Source organism: Ovis aries, chromosome 8 (assembly GCF_016772045.2).
Source record: "Ovis aries strain OAR_USU_Benz2616 breed Rambouillet chromosome 8, ARS-UI_Ramb_v3.0, whole genome shotgun sequence".
Lineage (NCBI taxonomy): Eukaryota > Metazoa > Chordata > Mammalia > Artiodactyla > Bovidae > Ovis > Ovis aries.
The window spans coordinates 86561735-86585606 of NC_056061.1; the positions used below are offsets into that span (position 1 = coordinate 86561735).

The window sequence follows — 23872 nt, forward strand, 5'->3', positions numbered from 1 at the left end:
CACCCACCCCAGATGTTTGCTCTGCGGATTATAAGAAATAATGTAGGTAAGGGTTTTGCATAGATCCTGGTGCATAACAAGCACTTAATATTTTTTGTAACATATGTTTAATGTGCCTACATGAACATTCAGTCTTGAGGGGTTGGGAGTTCCAAACAGAACAAAGTAAAGTCTTTGCTCTCAAGGAGCTCACAGTGTAGTGGGAGGAGACAAATTTACCCATAGGTAGACAGTGTCATGTACATATGTGAGAGTTGGACCATAAAGAAGGCTGAGTAGGGAAGAAGTGATGCATCTGAGCTGTGGTCTTGGAGAAGACTCTTGAGAATCCCTTGGACGGCAAGGAGATTCCATCAGTCCACCCTAAAGGAAATCAGTCCTGAATATTCATTGGAAGGACTGATGCTGAAGCTCCAATAGCTTGGCCACCTGATGAGAAGAGCAAGCTCATTGGAAAAGACTCTGATGCTGGGAAAGACTGAAGGCAAAAAGAGAACGGGGCAACAGAGGATGAGACAGTTGAATGGTATCACTGACTCAACAAATGTGAGTTTGAACAAGTTCCGGGAGATGGTGAAGGACAGGGAAGCCTGGTGTGCGGTCCATGGGGTCGCAAGGAGTCGGACATAACTGAGACTGAACAGCAACAAAGACAGTGTCAGGTGGAAATAAACGCCATGAAAAGAATTATAAGAGGGGTGGATGCGTAAGCAGAGAGCAAATGGCAGGTGTGCGTGTCTTAAATACACACATACACTATTTTATACAGGGTGGCAAGGGAAGCCTTCTCTTGTAAGTCTTGAGAAAAAGTGTATGGGAGGGCGGTGCTTTGAGATGTGTGCGAAAAACTCAGCAAGGAGAGGAAACACTGAAGCAAAGTCCTGGAGTAGGACTTTGAACAGAAGGGGCTAGGGGCTGGAAGAGCCCAACACAAGGCCACCAAGGCAGCAGGAGGCGAGGGCACCTGGACCCACAGGCCTCTCTGGGCTTTTTTCAACTGTGGCGGGGGACCACTGAAGAACTGTGGGCAGAAAAGTTATCTTCAAATATTTAAAAAGGCAGAACAGAGTAGCTATTGTCAAATGGTATAACCATAAGGGATTTGATACATAAGGAAATGAATACTGTCTATCACTTTTCTCAACTCTGATGTGGTTCATCTCGACTGTAAGTACCAGTTAGTCATATGAAACTGCCGTTTCTATGGGTCAAAAATGGTGGACACCATCGAAAGTTCCCACCTTACTGGACAGGGTTAGTAGAGGGGCACAGAGCACAGGCTTTAGAATACAATATAACTGGATTTGAATTCCACGTCTAGGACTCATGAGCTATAACCCTGGGCAAGTTATTCAATCTCCTTCTTCTTGGGTTTCCCCTTACGTAAAATGGGACTAATAGCATAACCTAAGTTACAAGGCTGAACTAAAAATTAAATGAGATGTACATTCAGCACAAGGCCTGGGAGCTTAATAAAGAAGTGAACAGATTACGCAGACTGAACATTTTACACTAAAGTCAAATGAATAACTTAGTACCAAAACCCTTCGCAACTATCATTCTGCCAGCTACTAAGGAAACACACCTTATCTTAGTTTTTGAAGAGACAACAGCTTTTGATTAAATTACTATACCCTGCATTTAGAATATTCATCCTTTAACAGATAATTAGGTGAATATTCTTGGCAACCCACTCCAGTCTTCTTGCCTGGAGAATCCCTGTGGACAGATGAGCCTGGCAGGGCTACAGTCCATGGGGTTGCAGAGAGTCGGGCAAGACTGAGCCACTAAGCACAGCGCAGTTCGGGTCAGTCTTCTATAGCTCCACTAACAATGATGGGTGTTGGTGAACTTAAAATATTTCAGTTTAATGTTTTCAACTTTGTCTAGCAAAGCAATTCCATTTCCTCTATCGACTTAGCTTGATTTTAAAAGCAAACTCACTTTATGCTTTTAAAATGAATAGGCCAGAAGCTACTTGCCACTCGAGTTTTTGTTTGAAATTCATTTAATAGTTTCAATACAATTCAAAAAGTGTATTCAGATTCCTCAGAATCTGAAACAAAATTTTATAAAAGAAACCAAAACCACCCAACAAACCCAGTTATTTAGAACACGGTAGACATGACTACGGACATGAAAGTATTCCAGCATATGTCACTCATACAATGGTCGGTTTTTGTATACATTATTTTGTATACATTATCAACTGAACATGTCACAAAGGGCTTGCAATAAAACCCAGATGCCATTTGGTGGCTGACCACATTCTGCAAACCCAATTTTTTGAACAGCAGTGTGGCAGAAAATTCCTTCCCAAAGAAATAAAAATGTTTGAAATGTACTCTAACTGCAGGAAAATCCTCCTTGCCCAGTGTACGGTTATTTCTGCATGTGTGCAAATACCAGTGTTGACTTTGCGCTTTTCCAACTCAAGCACCCGCTCCTCGGTCCGTCTCGCCATGGGACACCGAAGCCGTCTGGAAGCACTGCAGACGGCGCTCCCGATCCACTCTGGACTCGGCCCCGGAGGTGCGCGCGCCTCGCCGCAGCGGCTCTCGGGAGGGCTGGGGGCCACGGAAGCGGGCACGTCCTCCACGCCCGGACCCCGCCGCACCGCCCCGGCTACGCCGTCGCGGGGGCCAGAGGCGCCCACGGTTGGGGGAGAACCCGCCGCGCGACCCCCGAGGCCGGAGGCGACCGCGAGGAGCCCGGGGGGTGGCGGGGCTCGCCGTGCGCGCCCACCGTGGAACCCGTCCTGGCGCAGGACAGCCCGGGGGCCGGGAGCGGAGACTACGCTAAGTCGCAGCCTCCGCGGGCCCGACGGCCCGGCCACCGCGCAGTGGTGGTGATGGTGGGGATTCCCCACACCGGGACCCCAGCCCACCCCCGCACGCGGCCCTCCCCCTCCCCCTGCCGGGGCGCGCCCCCTCCCCAGTCCCGCCCCGCCTCACGCAGGCGCGCGGCAGGTCCCGCCCCTTCCCCCCTGGCTCGCGGGGCCCCGGCGGGGGCGGGGCGACCCTCGGAAGGGGCGTGGCCGCCGGCCTCGACGCACGCACGCACGCGCTCTCGGGCCTCACGGCTACGTGTCGGGCCACGTGACGCCCACCCCGAAAGTCCCCCCGTGAAGCAACAGGACGTTAAAAAAAAAAAAGAATTTGTTTTTGGTGGGGTGGGGGCGGGGAGGGTGGCTGAGTGGCTTTTAAAAAACCTATAGTAACGGGGGAAGGGGACGGGGCCGTGCGGCGGCGAGCGCGTCCCGCTGGAAATCCCACTCCCCCTAACGCCACAGCCCGACCGCGCCCGCCAGGAAGAGCCGGCCCGGCGGCGCCCCCTCAGCCCCCACACGCCCCAGTCCAAAACACCGCCGCCGCCCTCTCCTGTCCAGCGGCCCCGCAGCGGCCCCTCCCTCCGCTCTCCCGAAGCGGCGACCCCCCGGCCCGGAGCCCAGGCCGGGCTTCCGTGCGCCGCCTCCGTCACGCCGGCCGCCGCCGTTCCCCTCAGGCCGCCTGAGGGAGACGGCGCGGCGGCGGCGGCGCCTGGGCCGGGGGCCGCGGGGGGCGGCGGGAGGAGGAGCGCGCCGGCCGGGCCCCGCTAACGGCCGCCCTGCGCGGCCCCGCCCGCCGCCCGCCCCCGGCCCTCCCCGCGCCGCCGCCCCTCCCCCCGCGCCGCCGCCGCCGCCGCCGCCGCTGGCAGCGCCGCCTGAACTGAGGCGAACTCCGCCGCCAAGTGAGTGAGGAGGAGGAGGCGGCGAGGAGGAGGAGGAAGAGGAGGAGCGGAGTCAGAGCGCGGCGGCAGCGGCAGCGGAGAGGCGGCCGCGGCGGGGACCAGCCCAGAGAGACCCCGAGCCCGCGGCAGAGGCGGCGGCGGCGGCCGAGCGGGCGCGACCAGCTGAGCGAGCGAGCGGGCGGGCGAGCGGCGGCGGCGGCGGCCCGGCTCCTCCTCGTCCGGCGCCGAGCGGCCCCGCGCCCGCACTCGGCCCGCGGAGACCCGCCTCCCGCCCGCCGGCCTCGTGAGGGACGCGCCGAGCCGGCGGCCGAGGAGCGGCGGCGGCGGGCCGGGAGCGCGTCGGGCCGCGGGCGGAAAGTGCCTGCGGGGGCGGGGAGAGCGCGGCGAGCGCGCGGTCCGGCCGCCCGGGCGCCCGGCGCGGGAGCGGAGCGGAGCGGAGCGGGACGCCGAGTCCCGAGCGGCCGGCGGCCGGGGCTCCCCGCCCCTCCCTCCCTCTCCGGCGGCGGCGGCGGCGGCGGCGGCGGGTGGAGTGAGCTGCGGAGCCTGGAATATGGTGGGGGAAATGGAAACGAAGGAGAAGCCGAAGCCCACCCCAGATTACCTGATGCAGCTGATGAACGACAAGAAGCTCATGAGCAGCCTGCCCAACTTCTGCGGGATCTTCAACCACCTCGAGCGGCTGCTGGACGAAGGTGAGTCCTGCCCGGCCCGGCCCCTCGCGGCCCGCGCCCGGGCGGCGGCCCCTCTCCCCGGGACCCGACGCCCGCTGGAGTGTGGGGAGGGCGGGAAGGTCGCGCGACCGCTGGCGGGGGGACCGTGCACCCGGGGCCGGCGAGGCCCGGGCGGGGCGCACGGAGGCGGCGCCGAGGCCGGGGGGCGCGGGGCGGGCGCGCCGGGGCCGAGGCTCGGGCGGGACCCGCGGGCGGGACGCCCCCCCTCTACCCCGGGCTCCCTCAACCCGGCCCGGCCCTGCGCCGCCGGCTCCCCGGCGGGTGCGCTCGGGGAGGCTGCGGGGCCGCCGGCTCCCGGCCCGGCCTCGAGCTCCGCGACGGCCCCGAGCTCCGCGGGCCTCCTGGGGAGCAGCCCGGCCTCGCCCGCCCCTCGCCTCGCGGGCGCCTGAAGGACACCGGCCTCGGGCCCGCTGCCGGAGGGGCCGTCCCCCCTCCGCCCCCCAACGGAGGTCCTGGCGGTTCTCCGAGTGGGGCTTGTGCTTTTGTTTTTGGAAGTTTGCGCAGCTTGTAAATACTCGAGGGGACCGAGGAGCATGGGGCTGGGTGAATTGAAAGGCATCCCAGAGCGGACCGAAAGTACAGCCGCCGTAGCCGAAGGCGAGAACAAAATGACAGCGGAAAGCACTGTTCTGTCCTTTTGTTTGGGGAAGCGAGCCCCGTCGGGGAGTTTTAAGTTCACTTTCGGGGGGGTTGAACGCGAAATACCGCGAGGACGCGTGCGGGCGGCGTCCGACTTGGAGAGAACTTGGGCGGAGAGCTTTTCCCCGGGGCCGCGGCCGCCTCGGTGTGTAGGACAGGAAGCCGAGGCGCCCGAAAGGGCGAAGACGGAGCAAGCAAAAGTTTGCAGCAGAGCTTCGTCGGCGGAGAGCTGCGAGGAGCGAGGACCTCCGAGGACGTGCGTTCTGGCCGACTCGAAGAGGGCTCGACCGAGGTTCGCCGGCGCGGCCGGGCCGGAGCGTACCCGTCCGGGGGCGTTTCCGTGGCCGCCAGGAGAAAGGCGGCCACCACGAAGGGGGTCATTTTTGAAAATCGAGTAGCGTGGAGTTTCTTTTTTTTTTTTTCTGCTTAGAAGCATCTCTGGGAGGACTGTTTGAAGAAAACGGAAAACTGCTGCATAGCGATGAACATTGGATTGTAGGTTTTTCGCAAGGATTTTGAGAGATTTGTACAACAGACCTGGGAGAAAGGAATCTGAAGGTTGGGGAGTTGGAATGTCACGCAAGAACAAAAGACCGGAAATATCTGCGGGATAAAAGGTGGTTGAAGAAGCATCCCAGGAGCTTTGGTTACCATGAAAGTCTCAGAAACAACTCGAAAGCTACAAAACTGTTGGATATTACTGTGGACTGTTTTTTTTTTTTTTATTTTTGGTGTGTGTGCTTATATGTTAAATATACAGCAGTAGATAGATCTCATTGAGATGAGTTTTTTCCACCCCGTAGTTGAAACAGCAAATCTGTTCACATCAAATTGTTCCGGGGAAAACTTGAGCTGTGCCTTTAAGGAGTTCTGCTTTTCCTATTTGTGTTGGCATTTGAAAGATTGTGGAGGCAGAAAACTTTCTGGAATGTCAAAAAAAAAAAAAAAAATAATTGCTGGAACTCTTAAATTGAGTATTTCCAATTGTGGGCGCTAAGGGGCGCCAGTTATTTTTTTAAGCATAAGAGATGTTTGGAGCAAAATGTGTAACATTGTCAGTTACCTGACCTATATTAAATTTAGTTGAAACTTAAATCATAGGTCATTTTGTCATTCTGTGTCTATATATATATTTGAAAATACTTCGGAACAATTTTATCACATTTCATGTGATTTCATGAATTCCACATGTGCTATGGAAGTAATAACGCTATTTTTTCTTGGCATATTTTGATGCATTTAAAGTTTTAGTAGTATTCGTAAAAGCTTTTGTTAAGCTTTTTCTTTAAGCCTAGTTGTATAGAAGAAATCCTTTATAGTCATTAAAATGAAAACAGGCTTTGATTATATTAGGGTTAAAGTTAAGTTGCAGTCTGAATTAAAATGTTGGATTCAGTAAGACAGCATAGGAGATTATAAAAAGTTTGCAAATGTTTTCTCCTCATTTGTACTACTTGAAGTAAATAATTTGAGTTTCTCTGACTAGTTTTGAAAGATTTCTCATTTGTAGTGTTATGTTGGCCTGAAATCTCTAAATGGTAATTGAAGTTCGTTCTAACCTCTGGCGTGATAATTTTTAATCTTCTAAATCTAGAATTCCAATTATGTCCATTATTTCTAACAAAGGTTTGTTTGTTCATTTCTCTCTGTTTGGAAATAGTAATCGTTTGAGTTTTAAATGTTGTAAACCACTGGTTGAGGAGGAAACAGTCTGAGTAATATGTATATTTTATTTTTATTATGGTTTGCTTCATCTCTTTCTCAGTCTCTGTTGAGTTTTAGCCTTTTTAACTCCTCAGCATGAAGAATGCTCCTGTATAGTGGCTAGGATGTTTAAAAAGGGACAGCATAATGACTAGGAAGTTTGATTGTTTTTTATCAGACCAGTACAAACAGGGAGGAAAAGGGGTTATTCCTTAGTGTGGAATAAGCTGCTTCCTGTAATTGTTAGCCTTTTTATGAACTTAATTTGACTTAAGAAAAATATTGGTTTCTGAAGTTCATCACGTTTTTATCTGTGCTGGATGATTTGATTCTCAAATTTGGCAAGTTGTCCTTTACTCCTTTGTGGCCTATCATTGTGCAGAACAAATCTGCTTGTTTGTGGTTAGGAATTATAACTTTCTTTGTCCATATGATTGAAGAATTCTTTTTAAATTTAGTTAAAACTAAATTTTATTTCAGTGATTAATCAAGATATTGCATTTACTGACAGTAGTATCTTCTGATAATTGGAAGTTTTGAATGAGTAGCAATTTTATTTTGAAATATTTTTCAAAAGCATTGAAAATTTTTTCTGGTCAGTTTGAGAATATTTATTTGGCCAGTTACACATTGGGGATTTCTGTGTTCTAGATTTCGTTTGGTTGATTAAAACTTGAATGCTTTAGAGTGAGCATTTTAATTTTATGCCAAGTTAACCTTTAGTTTATATTTTGACTGTGGACTGTGAACAATCTTTTTTTGTTTACTGTGTTGGTTTTTTTTTTGTTGTTGTGGGGCAAGGTGTCAGATTTTTCTCTGAAGTAACTTAATTTAGCATGGTTGCTTTCTTAGGTTGTTGAATGCATTCTAGGTTGGACCAGTCTCATGAAAGACATAGCATCAGTTGATAATTCTTATATTTAGTCTTCCATTGAGATAGAGACGATCACAGGTAGGTTTGAGGTTTTAAAGTGTTAAACTGCTCTTCCTTTAAAGAGAAGTTTTCCACTGAACCGCTGTGGAACTATTCATGGGAAAGAATAGGTTTTTTTTTTTTTTTTTTCTCGTGGGGTGGGGGGAACCCTTCCCTTGTGAAAGTGAGACTTAAGCAGAAACAGTATTTGAATGCAAATTCTGTTTTAATAAATTATTGCAATTTAGAATTGAGACAACATAAAAGTAAAAATAAAATCACTCCACTTAAAAATCCCAAATAGAGGGAAATGGAGATCTAGAGATATTAAAATTAGATTTTGAGTTTTCAATTTTAGGCAGATATGAAAATTAATGTGAATATATGGTATAGTTTTTGAGGAAGCCTAGCCTAAATCTTTTTATTGCGAATAACTGAAAAAGTACTGCGTGGTTCAGAAGAAGCAAACATGTTAGAGTCCACATTAGTGATCTGAAAAATTTGTGTTCACTTTCTCATGTTCTTTTTTGAGGTTGAGGGGTGAGGAGAGATGTAAATTTTCTTTTTGACCTCAATTTATTTTTTCTCACTTGTATCCTCTTCCTTGAAAATGAGGGCAAAAAAATACATAAAACTTGCTTTTCTAGTTAAACATTTTCCAGTATTAAGTGTTTGTTTCCATTCGTTATGCATTCATTATTGAATGTATATTTTTAGTTTTCCTACACTTTATTTTTTTTGAGAAATCTTGCTCAGTTTAGAAACTACATGGTTATTTATTTATTTTTTTGTATTGAGAGGAATTTTGTTATATAAGTTTATTATAGTTGGTTGTTTTTTTTCCCCCGAGGAAGCATTGTTGACGATAATCAGTATCTGTGACAAACTGATTTTAAGTTGAAGTAATTAATTTGTTCTTTAGGAGCCAAGGTTGTGTTTCTGTATGCACGGACCTTTGCATTATTAGTAATGAGAAGGAAGCTAGTTTTCGTAATCAGTTTTCTCCATTATTCTTTTTTCTTCTCACCCAGGAGGTGTCAGCAGCTATAATAAGGTAATAACGGAAATGATAATTTGTATCATGGGTCATTTATTCAACATTTGTTCAATACTTTTGAAGCTTAACTTCTCTGTAGACAGAGTGTGTATATAAAATACTTGTATGTACTATGATGCAGGTGACTTCTTTTTCTTAACTTTATCCAATTTACATGATTTTGTAGTAAATCTGTACTCTCAAGGCTGTAATGTACTTGAGTTAATAGAAATAGGTCTCATTTGCTAGTGTTTGGTATGAGCACCTTTTCTTAAATGGCTTTGAGAATATCAAGTGAAAACAAGTTAATTTTATCTTTTTAAAGCTTTGTACACATCTTATTCCTGTTGTTATCCCCGTACTAGTCACAATCCTGACGTTGAAATGCATCTGGTTTTCATAAGAACAGATGGTTTTTGGCTTCCTTCTTAAGGGAAATAGATTACTGCAACAAAAGACATGAAGTGAACCCTCCTTCTCTTTCCTGAGCATGATTCAGGTGCTCCTTTTTTGAGGCCAGTAGAAGGTTTTTGTTTCGTTTTTTGACTTTTTTTTTTGGGTATTAAAGATAATTACACCAGTGTGATTATAAGGGGAACAGTTTATAATCTCACTTGAACCACATTTTATTTTACTTAAGAATTTAATGCTGTTAATATACTTTAATTTATAATGATGCAGTTATAAATAAAACTTGGCCTTACTCTGTTGGAGATGTTGGAAGTGCTATGCTATTGTTAAGTTTTAGTTTTTGATTACTTAAAAGTTGGAGCCCACTGAGCAATTTTCTGTTACTTACATGTAAGCTATTGTGAGATATGTAAGGATCTATTTTAGGGTCAGCGGAAGGGGTCAATGCTTGGGCCATGTGAAGAAGTCATAGTTAAAATTATGTGCTGATTTTTTATTTACATGATTGACAGGACTTTGTCATTTTCTCTGACCCCTCTTTTTTTTGACATTGACAGTTCAATGTGAATTCTAAGTGCAAAAATGTATTTTTCTCTTAGTGAGAACTTTTAGGAAATGCTTATCCTTTTTTTGAATTGGCATTTCAGTGTTGGGACTCAAAATAGCTAGGTTGTTTGATGCCCAAGTAAGATTTTTACAGGTTTATTTTCATTTAATAGAAAGCAAAAATAGCATTAATCTTTTCATAGTGAGTACAGTTTGTTTTGTTAGTGTGACTCTTAGGAAATTTGACTATAAATATGATCCTCCGGCCTGTGTTACGTACTACTCTCTATATAGTTATCAATATACTTAACATGGTAGCATCATCTCTTCTTTTGCCTGTCGCTGGTTTGTAGCGTCATATCTCTCTTTTGTTAGAAATAGTTTCTTAAAATTGGCCACCTCACAGCCTGCATATGTGTGATCTCAGATATTTGTTGAATTAATAAATAGGTTCACACTTTAAATTCTTTTTTCATTTCTAGTTTCTTTAAAATACAGGATTAAGCACTTTGTTTTAGGTAATTAGAAAAAAAAAGGTACACGTTTTTCTTAAAAATGGTATTTTTTAGAAATCTTAAAATATTTTTTGCAGTATTTGCCTTCAAGGAGCTTAATTTTATTTTACTACCATTGGTATGAATGAAAATTAGGAAGATAAAATTGCTTTACTTAAGCAGCAGTTTCTAGCCAGTCTTATAAAAAGTGTATCAGTCCATAGGCAGAAGAGATGTGTCAGTGTTCAGCTCAGCTTGTGCATGTTTTGGCATTTATGGAATTATATAGGTGAACCTTCCCCTAGGCGGTTACCTATAAAGGCAACATTCAGCAGATGTGGATGTCTCGTACTCTGTGCAAAGCACAGTGCGTATGAAAGATTTCTTTTCCCTAAGCTCTGCTGTGATGTGCTCAGGATAAATAAGGACTATTTGAATGGTTTTCGTTTAGAGGAAAGCTGAGTGTAAACATATGTGGCCGTTACAGTAATTTAACACAAATAGCAGTTTTTAAGACACAGGTGTTTATTGAAGCTAAGTTAAAGTGTCATTACTTAGAAGACTGATATATTGTAAATTTCAGTTAACTGAAATTTAATTCTCTTAAAAGGAGTCTACTTCTTTGCTTTATCTGTAACAGTGTTTAAATCTGTCAAGAGTTTAACAAATAGCTTGTCGAAGTTAAGTGATTTATCCAAAATTCTTGTAATTAACAAGGTGATGACTGTACTTAATGTTCTCAACATTTCCTCAGTTTCTTGAAGCAGAAACTCATTTCAAAACTAGCAATCCTGTCAAGTCTAATAAACAGAATTGTGTTAATGTTCATGCTGTTGTTTCATATATTGATTCTAACCTACATATTTTATTAAACTTAGTTTTGAGGTTGGTGAAATGATTCAATTTACTTTCAGCATTTCTGTCACATTATTTTTGTTAAAGCAGGATTTATCAATTTGGATGCTGTTTAAGGAGGTTGCAGTCTCAGAAACACGTGAAAGTGCAGTTAAGTCCACTAGACGTCCTGTGCTATGCGGCCGTGGTTGTAAGGAAAGGGTGTATGTGTGTGCGTGTGTCCAAGCCTGCCTGTGTATAAAGGGAGCCACGCAGTGGATGTGAGCTGACCTTGAAATCCTTGCGCCTGGGTGCTGCAATGGTGAAGTTCAGAGCAAGGAAGTTTTTCAAAGTAAAAATCTGTCTGGCCTCAGGATTGGAATGATTATATATCAACAGTGGAAAAGAGAGTGGGTATTAAATATCTTGCTTTTGACTTTAGTGCAGGACAAGTTGTTGTAAAGATGGGGCATGATCACCTGGTCATTTGCAGATTCTTGGAGGAAAAATACACTACATACATATATTTATTACATTAAACAGAAAGCACTGGTAAAAAGCAAACCTTTATGCAGTTTTTACTTGAAACTTTTCCGTTAACTCAATCTCATAATATTGTACAGGATCTGAAAATTCATTTACAAAGAGTGTTTGAAGAGGCTTATATGTGGAAAAAACTGGGAGAAATATGAAACATGTCTTCTTAGATGTAGTTGAGTGTAAGGCGTGCTAAAGTGATGCCAGAAGATGATGGAATTTCAGAGCTACCAGGAACTGTGAGTTGGGGGATGAGGTCTTCATTTCACAGGTGCAGAGACTGAGTTAGGGAGCCTTGTGACTGGTCCAGATCCCACAGCAGGGTGGGGGGTCTGTGCGTTGACCGTGCTACTGCTGACAAGGAACAGAGGAAGAGAAATGCTGATGCCTTGGGTTGTGGACATGACGGGGAAAAAAAAATGAGGGTTTTCCTGATTCTGTGAAATGTTGGGCTTCAGCAGAATGCTGGTCATAGTTTTGGAGCTAGAATACACACACACACACACACACATTATTCAGTGGTGGATCTTTATGATGATTGAAGGGCGAATAAGAAAGTAAACACATTTTTAGAGAATTTCAACTCATTCACTTAAACTGATTAGTAGCCGAAGGATAGAGCTTTAGCTCTTAAAGTAACATGGTACAAATAAATCTAGTGAATATCGACTATTGTTTCTACTCTTTTTATTACTGTAAATTCCTATTTTTGAAAACTACTCGAGGAAACTTGTGTCAAAGTTTATACTCAGTTCTGTTCAGTTCAGTCGCTCAGTCGTGTCCGACTCTTTGCGACCCCGTGAATCGAAGCACGCCAGGCCTCCCTGTCCATCACCACTTCCCGGAGTTCACTCAGACTCACGTCCATCGAGTCCGTGATGCCATCCAGCCATCTCATCCTCTGTCGTCCCCTTCTCCTCCTGCCCCCAATCCCTCCCAGCATCAGAGTCTTTTCCAATGACTCAACTCTTTGCATGAGGTGGCCAAAGTACTGGAGTTTCAGCTTTAGCATCAGTCCTTCCGAAGAACACCTATTGTTGGGCAGTTCAAATCAGGACTATACAAACTTGTATCAGTTTCAGATTAGCATAGGGTGGTTACAAGCATAGGTAGGCAACTCTAATGGCAGCCAAAAGGTGGATGATAATAAATCCCATGGAAATAGAGCTGCCCTAGATAGCCCCTGCATCCTGTTCCCGAGGCCCACATCTGGTGTTTTCACTGTTTCCAGTAGATGCGAAAGAATTGAGTATAAACCATCGTTACTTACCTGTATTACGGTAATGTGTCAACTCTGATAGAATGGATAAAAAGAAATAAAAATTTCAAACTAAGACCATATATAAGTTACTCTGAAACTAACTGCCCGTGAAAGAGTCAGACACGGCGAGCGACTGAACTGCACTGAGTCCTTCATTAGTTTCGCTCCTGCTGTCGCTGTTGTTGCAGTGGTGCCCCCATTGTTAGAACAGGTGTTCAGGGCCCCCATTGTTAGAACAGGTGTTCAGGGCCCCCATTGTTAGAACAGGTGTTCAGGGCTCCCATTGTTAGAACAGCTGTTCAGGGCCCCCATTGTTAGAACAGCTGTTCAGGGCCCCCATTGTTAGAACAGGTGTTCAGGGCCCCCATTGTTAGAACAGGTGTTCAGGGCTCCCATTGTTAGAACAGCTGTTCAGGGCCCCCATTGTTAGAACAGGTGTTCAGGGCTCCCATTGTTAGAACAGCTGTTCAGGGCCCCCATTGTTAGAACAGCTGTTCAGGGCCCCCATTGTTAGAACAGGTGTTCAGGGCCCCCATTGTTAGAACAGCTGTTCAGGGCCCCCATTGTTAGAACAGCTGTTCAGGGCCCCCATTGTTAGAACAGGTGTTCAGGGCCCCCATTGTTAGAACAGGTGTTCAGGTGTTGACTGTGTGTGGGCCTGTGTGCACACATGTGCCAGCGTGAACATGGAGATGAATTTGTGTTTCTGTCCATATGCTAATGAGACTTACGTTGCAAAGTAGTAACAGTTCTTTGGCTAATAGACTTGGAAATCTGTTCATGACTTTACAGCTAACTGATTAGTTTGGTGATCTTCAAGATCTGTAACCTTTTTGAATCTTAGTTTCTAAGTGGAATTATCAGCTACACTGGTAATTTCAAAATGCTCAGAGGATGGGGAGACTATTAAATGCAAAAGAGTTTCTTAGGCTATAAGGCAGCATCATCTAACTTCTGTCAACATTTTCAGGTTGTTTTTCATAGGATGGGCAACCAGATAAGCAAAGCAGTTCGTAGAGAATGAGAGAAGACAACAAAAAAGAGAAGGGTAAATTATCCAAATGAGTATCAGCTAGTTTTTGTGTTTAGGAGAGTCATTCACTACTAGCATTCTGGAAGTTCAGAAGTCGCTTTATGCTGAAGTGTCTAATAAGGATTTTTTAAGAAGTGGAACTTGAGTTGGTATTAATAGGTGAATGGTATTATTAGTTGGTTTTTAATGAGGTGCATGGGAGGGTAAAGGATGTTCCAGCAGAAGGGAAAAAGTGAAGTAGTATCAAAACAGTAGTGATGGGAGGTTGAAAGACTTGGCATAAAAGTGTGTTTCGAGGATGTTGAGATGACAGATGCATGAAGAGAAGCATTGAGAAGGAAGAGACAGCAGAGCCAGGAAACCAGCTTACAGCTGTATTGTGATGGGCTCTGAACGCTGGGGTGAATGTTCAGGTTTTACCGTCTTGTAAGGAACCATTGATGACTTGGGTTGTATCAGGATGACATGATGAAATCTCTGGGGATAAACTAGCAAGAGTGTATAGAACAAATAGATTTAAGGAAGTAGACTTTGGACACTGTGGAGAATTAAGACAGTAGGGAATTTGGAAAGAATCTTATATTTTCTCCAGATAGTTAAGAAAAAATGGTTTTTGATTTTTCTGTTTTAGTTTTAACTTTTTAGAGTTTTTTAAAATGGTGTTTTAACTGAAAATAAACACAATGCAAATTATTGTTTTCTTTACTTGTAAGTTACTGTGTTCATAGTGAAGTATTGAGAGCACATGGGGTCATGTTTTTACCCGTCAGTCCAGGTTTTGGTTACTTAGAGTTGAACTTCGATTTCTGTGTGAATTAAAGAGAATTAAAGAAACTCTTGGTTTGGGAATCTTGGGACTTTTGGACATAGTTTGACTTAAAATTTTTGTTTCAACTGTACTTAGCTAATACTGTTAAATATATGTGTTTCATCAAGTACAGTGAAGACTTTCTGGGAACTTGACTGCTTATGTCCATTTTAGTGTGTGTATGTGTGTGTGTGTGTGTGTGTGTGTGTGTGTGTGTGTGTTGCTTACTTGTATCCAGCTCTTTGCCACCCCATGGACTATAGCCTGCCAGGCTTCTCTTCTGTGGCATTTCCCAGGCAAGAATGTTAGAGTGGGTTGCCATTTTCTTCTCTGGGGATCTTCCCAACCCAGGGACTGAACCCAGGTCTCCAGACAGATTCTTTATTGTCTGAGCCACCAGGGAAGCCCACACTTTAATTTATTTAAGGTAAGCTAGAGATTTTGGCATTCTATCTCTAAATAATTGTATATCTCTTTAAAAACAAGTTTTCTACATAGTAAATTCACACCGAACAAAATGGATTAATCCTACAGTTCATGTAATACGCAATCTGTTTTCAGATCCCCTTGTGTGCCAAGTTGGTTTGATCCTGTCAGACTCTTTGCAACCCCATGGACTCTGTAGCCTGTCGGATGCTCTGTTGATGAGATTTCCCGGGCAAGAATACTGTAGTGGGTTGCCATTTCCTTCTCCAGGGGAACTTCCCAACTCAGGGATCGAACCCCATCTCCTGCATTGGCTACGTCTTGGGCACTGCAGGCATATTTTACTGCTGAGCCACCAGAGAAGCCCCTCAAATTTCCTTTTATCTCCAGAATATTCTTTATAACTGAACTGGCTTGTGGAAATCAGAATCTGACTCAGAATCACTCAGTGAATCTGATTGTTAGAGCTTGAAGCCTTAAATCTAGAACCATCTCTTTCTGTCTTTTCTTTTATGACACTGATGTAACTTGCTTGTTACTGAGCTTGTTTTTTTATGTCTTCTTTATCTATTACTTTGGAATTCTGAGCTAAAGATGGACAGGTTCAAGTATAACACCATGGGTGTCCCTTCCCCCTGGGGACCCAGTTTTGGTTCTGCCGTGAGGGAACCTAGAATATGTTCCCAATGGAAGAGTTAGATAGATTCTTATTAAATAATTAATTCTTATTAAGTGTTGGTTGGTTTTGAAAGTAAAGTGTTGGTTTGCTAGCTAACTCAGAAGATGACTAAAGAGTTTTTTCTGTGTTTCATGATAATTATTAAGGGCTCAAGGATCTTAATAAACTCACTGCAATTAATATTCTTTTTGATGTTCAAGTTGTCACAATTTTGGCCTGTGATAATCTTAACTGGCTTTTGTGTCTTTTAAAAAATCTTCCTTGTTTTCTGGGACAGTTTGATGCCCCAAACTCCCTTGCCCCACAGCTAGAATTAACCCTTTCTGCAAGTTTTTTTTTTTTTTTAAGTGGAAATGGTATAGAGATGCGAATTTAGTCCTTGAGCATATTGGTTGCTGTCAGGGTGAGCGTACTTCCAAGCCATTGGCCATTTTCTGTGAACAGAGCTCAACAGTTAATGAGTTCATGTTTGTACTTTCAGTTCAGTTTTAACGTTTATTTAATTTTATAATCGTATCTTTCTTTTTCTGCCAACACCAAAATAATGTAGTTTCTGACAGTGACAGAATTTCCAATTTACTTTATGCTACAATGTAAAGAACATACTTTCAAAATAATATTGCTAGTAATTGTAAAACTACTGATACAACATTTTAAATATATTTTAGACATGTTACAAATTATAGATACAACCAGTGATCTCTTATTCTTCCAATTGATATAATTTTCTTCTTTCCTTCTTTGGCTTTATTCAATTTGTAGTAAGTATTTTTTCCTACCAAATCTTGTTTTTGAGCTTTTGATGTTGTCAGTTATTAGCTAAGTTCTTTTGCTGTTTTACTGACTGTTTCTATTAGTTTTTACCTCATGTCCAGCAGAAATTATGAGAGAATATATTTTATAATCAGGTTGGTGAGTGTGTGTATTTATGGAGATATGTTCCAGAGAGACAGAGAACTTAAAGATAACCTAAAAGGAAAAAGATGGTGCTGTTCAGCTTACTGCTTTGTATCTTAAGCCTAAGGATAGAGAGAGGAGAGAACGTAGCAGGCAAAGTGTTTGAATTCAGTGAATTTTTCTGAATAATGTTGGTAAAAGAATAAGGATCGGTCTAAGCTTTTAAGGTTCTATGAGTTAGAGGGAAAAAAAATCCCTAGGTAGAAATTAGTATTAAATTTTATTTTTAAGTAGTTGCAAAATCTCTACTGCAGAGTTTTTGTCCTTAGGAACTTTGGTAGTAAGAAAGTTCTGTTCCAGCAGATGGAGATATTAGTACACAAAAGACAGTGTTTAGTGATTAAAATGTGTTGAAAGATAACTCTTTTGCCAGAATAGGGAATTTTTCTTCCTTAAATTCTAACAGAAGAGTTGTTCAGGAATATGACGAATATTAGTTGCTGAATTTAATTTGGGGTAGTACTTAAATCAGTTGTGATATTTTTTTAAAGAGTTTTTTTTAAGAGACTATATGTTACTATGTTGACTATATAAAATATGAATGGTTTAGGACATCGGATTGATTACAGCAATATTCTCAAATATTCTCTGCCTTTACAACTTCTTTGTTTGAATAGTTTTGGTTTGTTTTGGAAAGGGACTGTGTCAAGTCTGTTTAAACATATTGTTTGTATGTTACCTTCGCAATTCTAAAATCTTTACCAGGAGATTTATTTCTGTTTATTAATCTAGGTATTAAAAAAAAAATGTGTGCCATAGTTTCCTATTACATGTTGTATAAAGAGAAAGTTCTTTTGGAGATTGTAGTTTTATTATAGTAATAAAAAATTATCAGCAGTAAAAGGTAATTTTGTCTCACTTTATTATCGTTTATGGCATTCCTTATCAGCTTTTTTTTGGTTGGGTGAGTATTATATATTTTGCTTTGAAATGGCTTGCAATTTTAAGTTCCTTCTTAGGAACTTTTTGATTTGTGGAAATATGTTTTATTATTAGTTGCTGCATTTAAATTATGTTTCTAGTTCTTATACTGAACATTTTTTTTTTTTTTTTCAATTGCCAAGTCAGTTGTAAAATACCGTTTTTCCTTCCATTACTTGAAGTTGAACTCGGCCATGAGAGAAGAAGGATGGATCTGTTTTCTTTGTTAATATTTGGAGGACCAAGAAGAAGAGGTCTACTGTGGTGCCTTTGTAGAGTGGATAATAGCTTGCATTTACCCTCCTTGCCAACTTTTGCTCTTTTTTGTTATTCCTGAAATGTAGAGAATTGAAGATACAAACTTTTTTTGGGGGCCTTGTGGCATGGCTTGCAGGATTTTAGCTACCCTAAGGCTGTATATTGTCACCCTGCTTATTTAACTTCTATGCAGAGTACATCATGAGAAATGCTGGGCTGGAAGAAGCACAAGCTGGAATCAAGATTGCTGGGAGAAATATCAATAATCTCAGATATGCAGATGATACCACCCTTATGGCAGAAAGTGAAGAGGAACTAAAAAAAGGCCTCTTGATGAAAGAGGAGAGTGAAGAAGTTGGCTTAAAGCTCAACATTCAGAAAACGAAGTTCATGGCATCTGGTCCCATCACTTCATGGGAATTAGATGGGGAAACAGTGGAAACAGTGTCAGACTTTATTTTTTTGGACTCCAAAATCACTGCAGATGGTGACTGCAGCCATGAAATTAAAAGACGCTTACTCCTTGGAAGGAAAGTTATGGCCAACCTGGATAGCATATTAAAAGCAGAGACATTATTTTGCCAACAAAGGTCTGTCTAGTCAAGGCTATGGTTTTACCAGTAGACATGTATGGATGTGAGAGTTGGACTGTGAAGAAGGCTGAGTGCCGAAGAATTGATGCTTTTGAACTGTGGTGTTGGAGAAGACTCTTGAGAGTCCCTTGGACTGCAAGGAGATACAACCAGTCCATCCTAAAGGAGATCAGTCCTGGGTGTTCATTGGACGGACTGATGCTAAAGCTGAAACTCCAGTATTTTGGCCACCTTATGCGGGGAGCTGACTTATTGGAAAAGACTGATGCTGGGAGGGATTGGGGACAGGAGGAGAAGGGAATGACACAGGATGAGATGGCTGGATGGCATCACGGACTTGATGGACCTGAGTTTGAGTGAAGTCCGGGAGTTGGCGATGGACAGGGAGGCCTGGCGTGCTGCAATTCATGGGGTCACAAGGAGTCGGACACAACTGAGCAACTGAACTGAACCAGGAATTTAACCTGGGCTCTCAGATCGAATGTGCTGAGTCCTAACCACTGGACCACCAGCAAATTCCTGAAAATGCACAGCTTAATTCACCTTTCACATTAAGGTGTCCTGTGGTCTCTGAATCCTTGGAAGGTTGGTATTGTGAAGGCAGAGAAGTATCCTAGCATGCTGTCTTTGAACCTTAATGTGAATTATTATTTTTTTGAAATAAATTATGTCATGAGCATTTTCCCCTCCCATTTTGTATCATTTATCAATACAGTTTTTATGGTAACAGTTCATCTTAAAAGGTATATTATAATTTATCAACTCTTTACTATCGTACATATCATTTTGCTTTCAGGAAGCTTGCATGATGATACATCAGTGGTTTCAGAAGTTTAGTACTTACTGTTTAAGAAGCCTTAGGTTACCGCTGCTGCTGCTGCTGCTGCTAAGTCACTTCAGTCATGTCTGACTCTGTGCGACCCCATAGACGGCAGCCCACTGGGCTCACCCATCCCTGGGATTCTCTAGGCAAGAATACTGGAGTGGGTTGCCATTTCCTTCTCCAGTGCATGAAAGTGAAAAGTGAAAGTGATTGCTCAGTCATGTCTGACTCTTAGCGACCCCATGGACTGCAGTCTCCCAGGCTCCTCCATCCATGGGATTTTCCAGGCAAGAATACTGGAGTGGGGTGCCATTGCCTTCTCCACCTTCGGTTACTAAGTGTTGTAATTCTTTTATTTTTGTAATGTGTACTTGGAAAGCAGTGTTTTATGTTGCATTCCAGTAGGAAGTGATTGCTATTATGTGACATGCAATTTTTGAGCAATGTCAGTTGCAAATTTCACATAGTAGCTTTTAATGACAACATATTTATTTGAAGTTTTTTATTCTATTTGCAAATATTTGAATGCATACTATGTGTGGCACCTTAGGAAAAATACAACAAAGCTTCACATTCATTCCATACCTTCAAGTTGTTTGAGTAGTAGGGTAGGTCAGTCAGTTCATTCGCTCAGTCGTGTCCTACTCTCTGCGACCCCATGGACTGCAGCACGCCAGGCCTCCCTGTACGTCACCAATTCCTGGAGTTTACTCAAACTCATGTCCATCGAGTTGGTGATGCCATCCAACCATCTCATCCTCTGTTGTCCCCTTCTCCTGCTTTCAGTCTTTCCCAGCATCAGAGTCTTTTCTAAGGAGTCAGTTCTTTGCATCAGTTGGCCGAAGTATTGGGAGTTTCAGCTTCAGCGTCAGTCCTTCCAGTGAATAGTCAGGATTGATTTCCTTTAGGACTGACAATCTGCAGTGATTTTGGAGCCCAAGAAAGTAAAGTCTGTCATTGTTTCCTTTGTTTCCCCATCTGTTTGTAGGGTAGAAAGAAAGTGAAAGTTGCTCAGTTGTGTCTGATTCTTTGTGACCCCATGGACTATAGAGTCCATGGAATTCTCCAAGCCAGAATACTGAAATGGGTAGCCTTTCCTTTCTCCCTGGGATCTTCGTAACCCATGGAATGAACCCAGGTCTCCCACATTGCAGGCGGATTCTTTACCAGCTGAGCCACAAGAGAAGCTCCTTTATAGGGTAGGTGGCATGAAATAAAAGTAATAAAATTGGAACTTCCATGGCCATCTGGTGGTTAAGACTTTGTGCTTCCACTTCACGGAGCGTGGGATTCATCCTTGCTTAGGTAACTAAGATCCTATAAGCCTCACAGCCCATCTCCCCCAGCTTAAAAAAAAAATATATATATATATATATATATATATAAAGTGATATAAACAAGAGAGGACTAAAGACTGTTGTTAAAGAGGTAGCTAGGACATGCCAAGTAGGATCAGTCCTCTACTGTAGATAAGCTTAAGTGCTTATTTAACTTATATGCAGAGTATATCATGAGAAACGCTGGACTGGAAGAAGCACAAGCTGGAATCAAGATTGCCAGGAGAAATATCAATAACCTCAGATATGCAGATGACACCACCCTTACAGCAGAAAGTGAAGAGGAGCTAAAAAGCCTCTTGATGAAAGTGAGAGAGGAGAGCGAAAAAGCTGGCTTAAAGCTCAACATTGAGAAAACGAAGATCATGGCATCCGGTCCCATCACTTCATGGGAAATAGATGTGGAAACAGTGTCAGACTTTATTTTTTTGGGTTCCAAAATCACTGCAGATGGTGACTGCAGCCATGAAATTAAAAGACTCTTACTCCTTGGAAGAAAAGTTATGACCAACCTAGATAGTATATTCAAAAGCAGAGACATTACTTTGCCGACTAAGGTCCGTCTAGTCAAGGCTATGGTTTTCCTGTGGTCATGTATGGATGTGAGAGTTGGACTGTGAAGAAGGCTGAGTGCCGAAGAATTGATGCTTTTGAACTGTGGTGTTGGAGAAGACTCTTGAGAGTCCCTTGGACTGCAAGGAGATCCAACCAGTCCATTCTGAAGGAGATCAGCCCTGGGATTTCTTTGGAAGGAAAGATGCTAAAGCTGAAACTCCAGTACTTTGGCCACCTCATTGGAAGAGTTGACTCATTGGAAAAGACTCTGATGCTGGGAGGGATTGGGGGCAGGAGGAGAAGGGGACGACAGAGGATGAGATGGCTGGATGGCATCACGGACTCGATGGACGTGAGTCTGAGTGAACTTCAGGAGATGGTGATGGACAGGGAGGCCTGGTGTGCTGCGATTCATGGGGTCGCAAAGAGTCGGACACGACTGAGCGACTGAACTGAACTGAAACAAGAGAGGACTAAAGACTGTTGTTAAAGAGGTAGCTAGGCCATGCCAAGTAGGATCAGTTCTCTACTGTAGATAAGCTTAAGTGCCTGGAGTTTAGCTTCTGTCCTGTTGATAGTGAGAGACCCATTTAAGGTTTTTTCCTTTTATATCTTAGGATTTTTTCTTCTCTTTCATATGTCTCCATATTCATGTCCAGTGTGTGTTAATGTGATAGATTGCTATGCTTGCTACGTATTTTCATATTCTTGAATTTACCCCCTTCCCACCCCGATTCCAATATTTTGCCACTTGAGTTCAGTCACTCAGTCGTGTCTTTGCAACCCCATGGACTGCAGCACACCAGGCTTCCCTGACCATCACCAACTCTTGGAGCTTACTCAGACTCATGTCCACGGAGTCAGTGATGCCATCCGACCATCTCATCTTCTGTCGTCTCCTTCTCCTGACGTCAATCTTTCTCAGCATCAAGGTCTTTTCAAATGAGTCAGTTCTTCCCATCAGGTGGCCAAAGTTTTGGAGTTTCAGCTTCAGCATCAGTCCTTCCAGTGACTGTTCAGGACTGATTTCCTTCAGGATTGACTGGTTTGATCTCCTTGCAGTCCAAGGGACTCTCAGGAGTTTTCTCCAACACCACAGTTCAAAAGCATCAATTCTTCCATGCTCAGCTTTCTTTATAGTCCAACTCTCACATCCATACCTGACTGCTGGAAAAACCATAGCTTTGACCAGATGGACCTTTGTTGACAAAGTAATGTCTCTGCTTTTTAATATGCTGTCTAGTTTGGTCATAACTTTTCTTCCAAGGAGTAAGCATCTTTGAATTTCATGGCTGCAGTAACCATCTGCAGTGATTTTGGAATCCCCCCAAAATAAAGTCAGCCACTATTTCCACTGTTTCCTCATCTATTTGCCGTGAAGTGATGGGACTGGATGCCATGACCTTCGTTTCTTGAAAGTTGAGTTTTAAGCCAGCCTTTTCACTCTCCTCTTTCACTTTCATCAAGAGGCTCTTTAGTTCCTCTTCACTTTCTGCCCTAAAGGTGTTGTCATCTGCATATCTGAGTTTATTGATATTTCTCCCGGCAGTCTTGATTCCAGCTTGTGCTGCATTCAACCCAGCATTTTGCATGATGTACTCTGCATATAAGTTAAATAAGCAGGGTGACAGTACACAGCCTTGACCTAGTCCTTTCCCATTTTGGAACCAGTCTGTTGTTCCATGACCAGTTGTAACTGTTGCTTCCTGACCTGCATACAGATTTCTCAGGAGGCAGGTCACGTGGTCTGGTATTCCCATCTCTTTCAGAATTTTCCACTGTTTATTGTGATCCACATAGTCAAAGGCTTTGGCGTAATCAATAAAGCAGAAGTAGATGTTTTTCTGGAACTTGGTTGCTTTTTTGATGATCCAAGGGATGTTGGCAATTTCATCTCAGGTTCGTCTGCCTTTTCTAAATCCAGCTTGAACATGTGGAATTTTATGGTTCGTGTACTGTTGAAGCCTGGCTTGGAGAATTTTGAGCATCACTTTGCTAGTGTGTGAGATGAGTACAGTTGGGTAGTAGTTTGGACATTCTTTGGGATTGGAATGAAAACTGACTGTTTCCAGTCCTGGACCATTGCTGAGTTTTCCAAATTTTTCTGGCATATTGAGTATAGCACTTTCACAGCATCATCTTTTAAGGTTTGAAATAGCTCAACTGGAATTCCATCACTTCTGCTAGGTATGTTTGTAGTGATACTTCCTAAGGCCCACTTGGCTTCGCTTTCCAGGATATCTGGCTCTAGGTGAGTGATCACACTCTTGTCATTATCTGGGTCACGAAGATTTTTTTGTAGCGTTCTTCTGTGTATTGTTGCCACCTCTTAATATCTCTTGCTTCTGTTAGGTCCAGACCATTTCTGTCCTTTAGTGTGCCCATTTTGCATGAAATGTTCCCTTGGTATCTTTTAATTTTCTTGAAGAGATCTCTAGTCTTTCTATTTCTCTATTGTTTTCCTCTATTTCTTTGCATTGATCACTGAGGAAGGCTTTCTTATCTTTCCTTGCTATTCTTTGGAACTCTGCATTCAAATAGGTATATTTTTCCTTTTCTCCTTTGCCTTTCACTTCTTTTCATAATTATTTTTTTGTAAGGCCTCCTCAGACAACCGTTTTGCCTTCTTGCATTTCTTTTTCTGGGG

At 43.4% G+C, this 23872-nt stretch overlaps 1 protein-coding gene across 6 annotated transcripts in view; it reads left to right on the forward strand.

Moving 5' to 3' along the window:
• Nucleotides 1-3992: 3992 nt before the first annotated feature.
• The window catches only part of QKI (QKI, KH domain containing RNA binding), a 157548-nt gene continuing 137668 nt past the window's right edge, over nucleotides 3993-23872 (forward strand). For 3 of the 6 annotated variants that reach the window (XM_027972645.3, XM_027972641.3, XM_027972643.3), the window contains exon 1: nucleotides 3993-4421. In XM_027972645.3, coding sequence (XP_027828446.1) covers nucleotides 4280-4421 — 142 coding nt within the window. In that variant the 5' untranslated portion in view covers nucleotides 3993-4279. The remainder of the gene's footprint in view (nucleotides 4422-23872) is intronic. The other 3 variants (XM_060419315.1, XM_027972642.2, XM_027972644.3) reach the window with 1 other exon arrangement.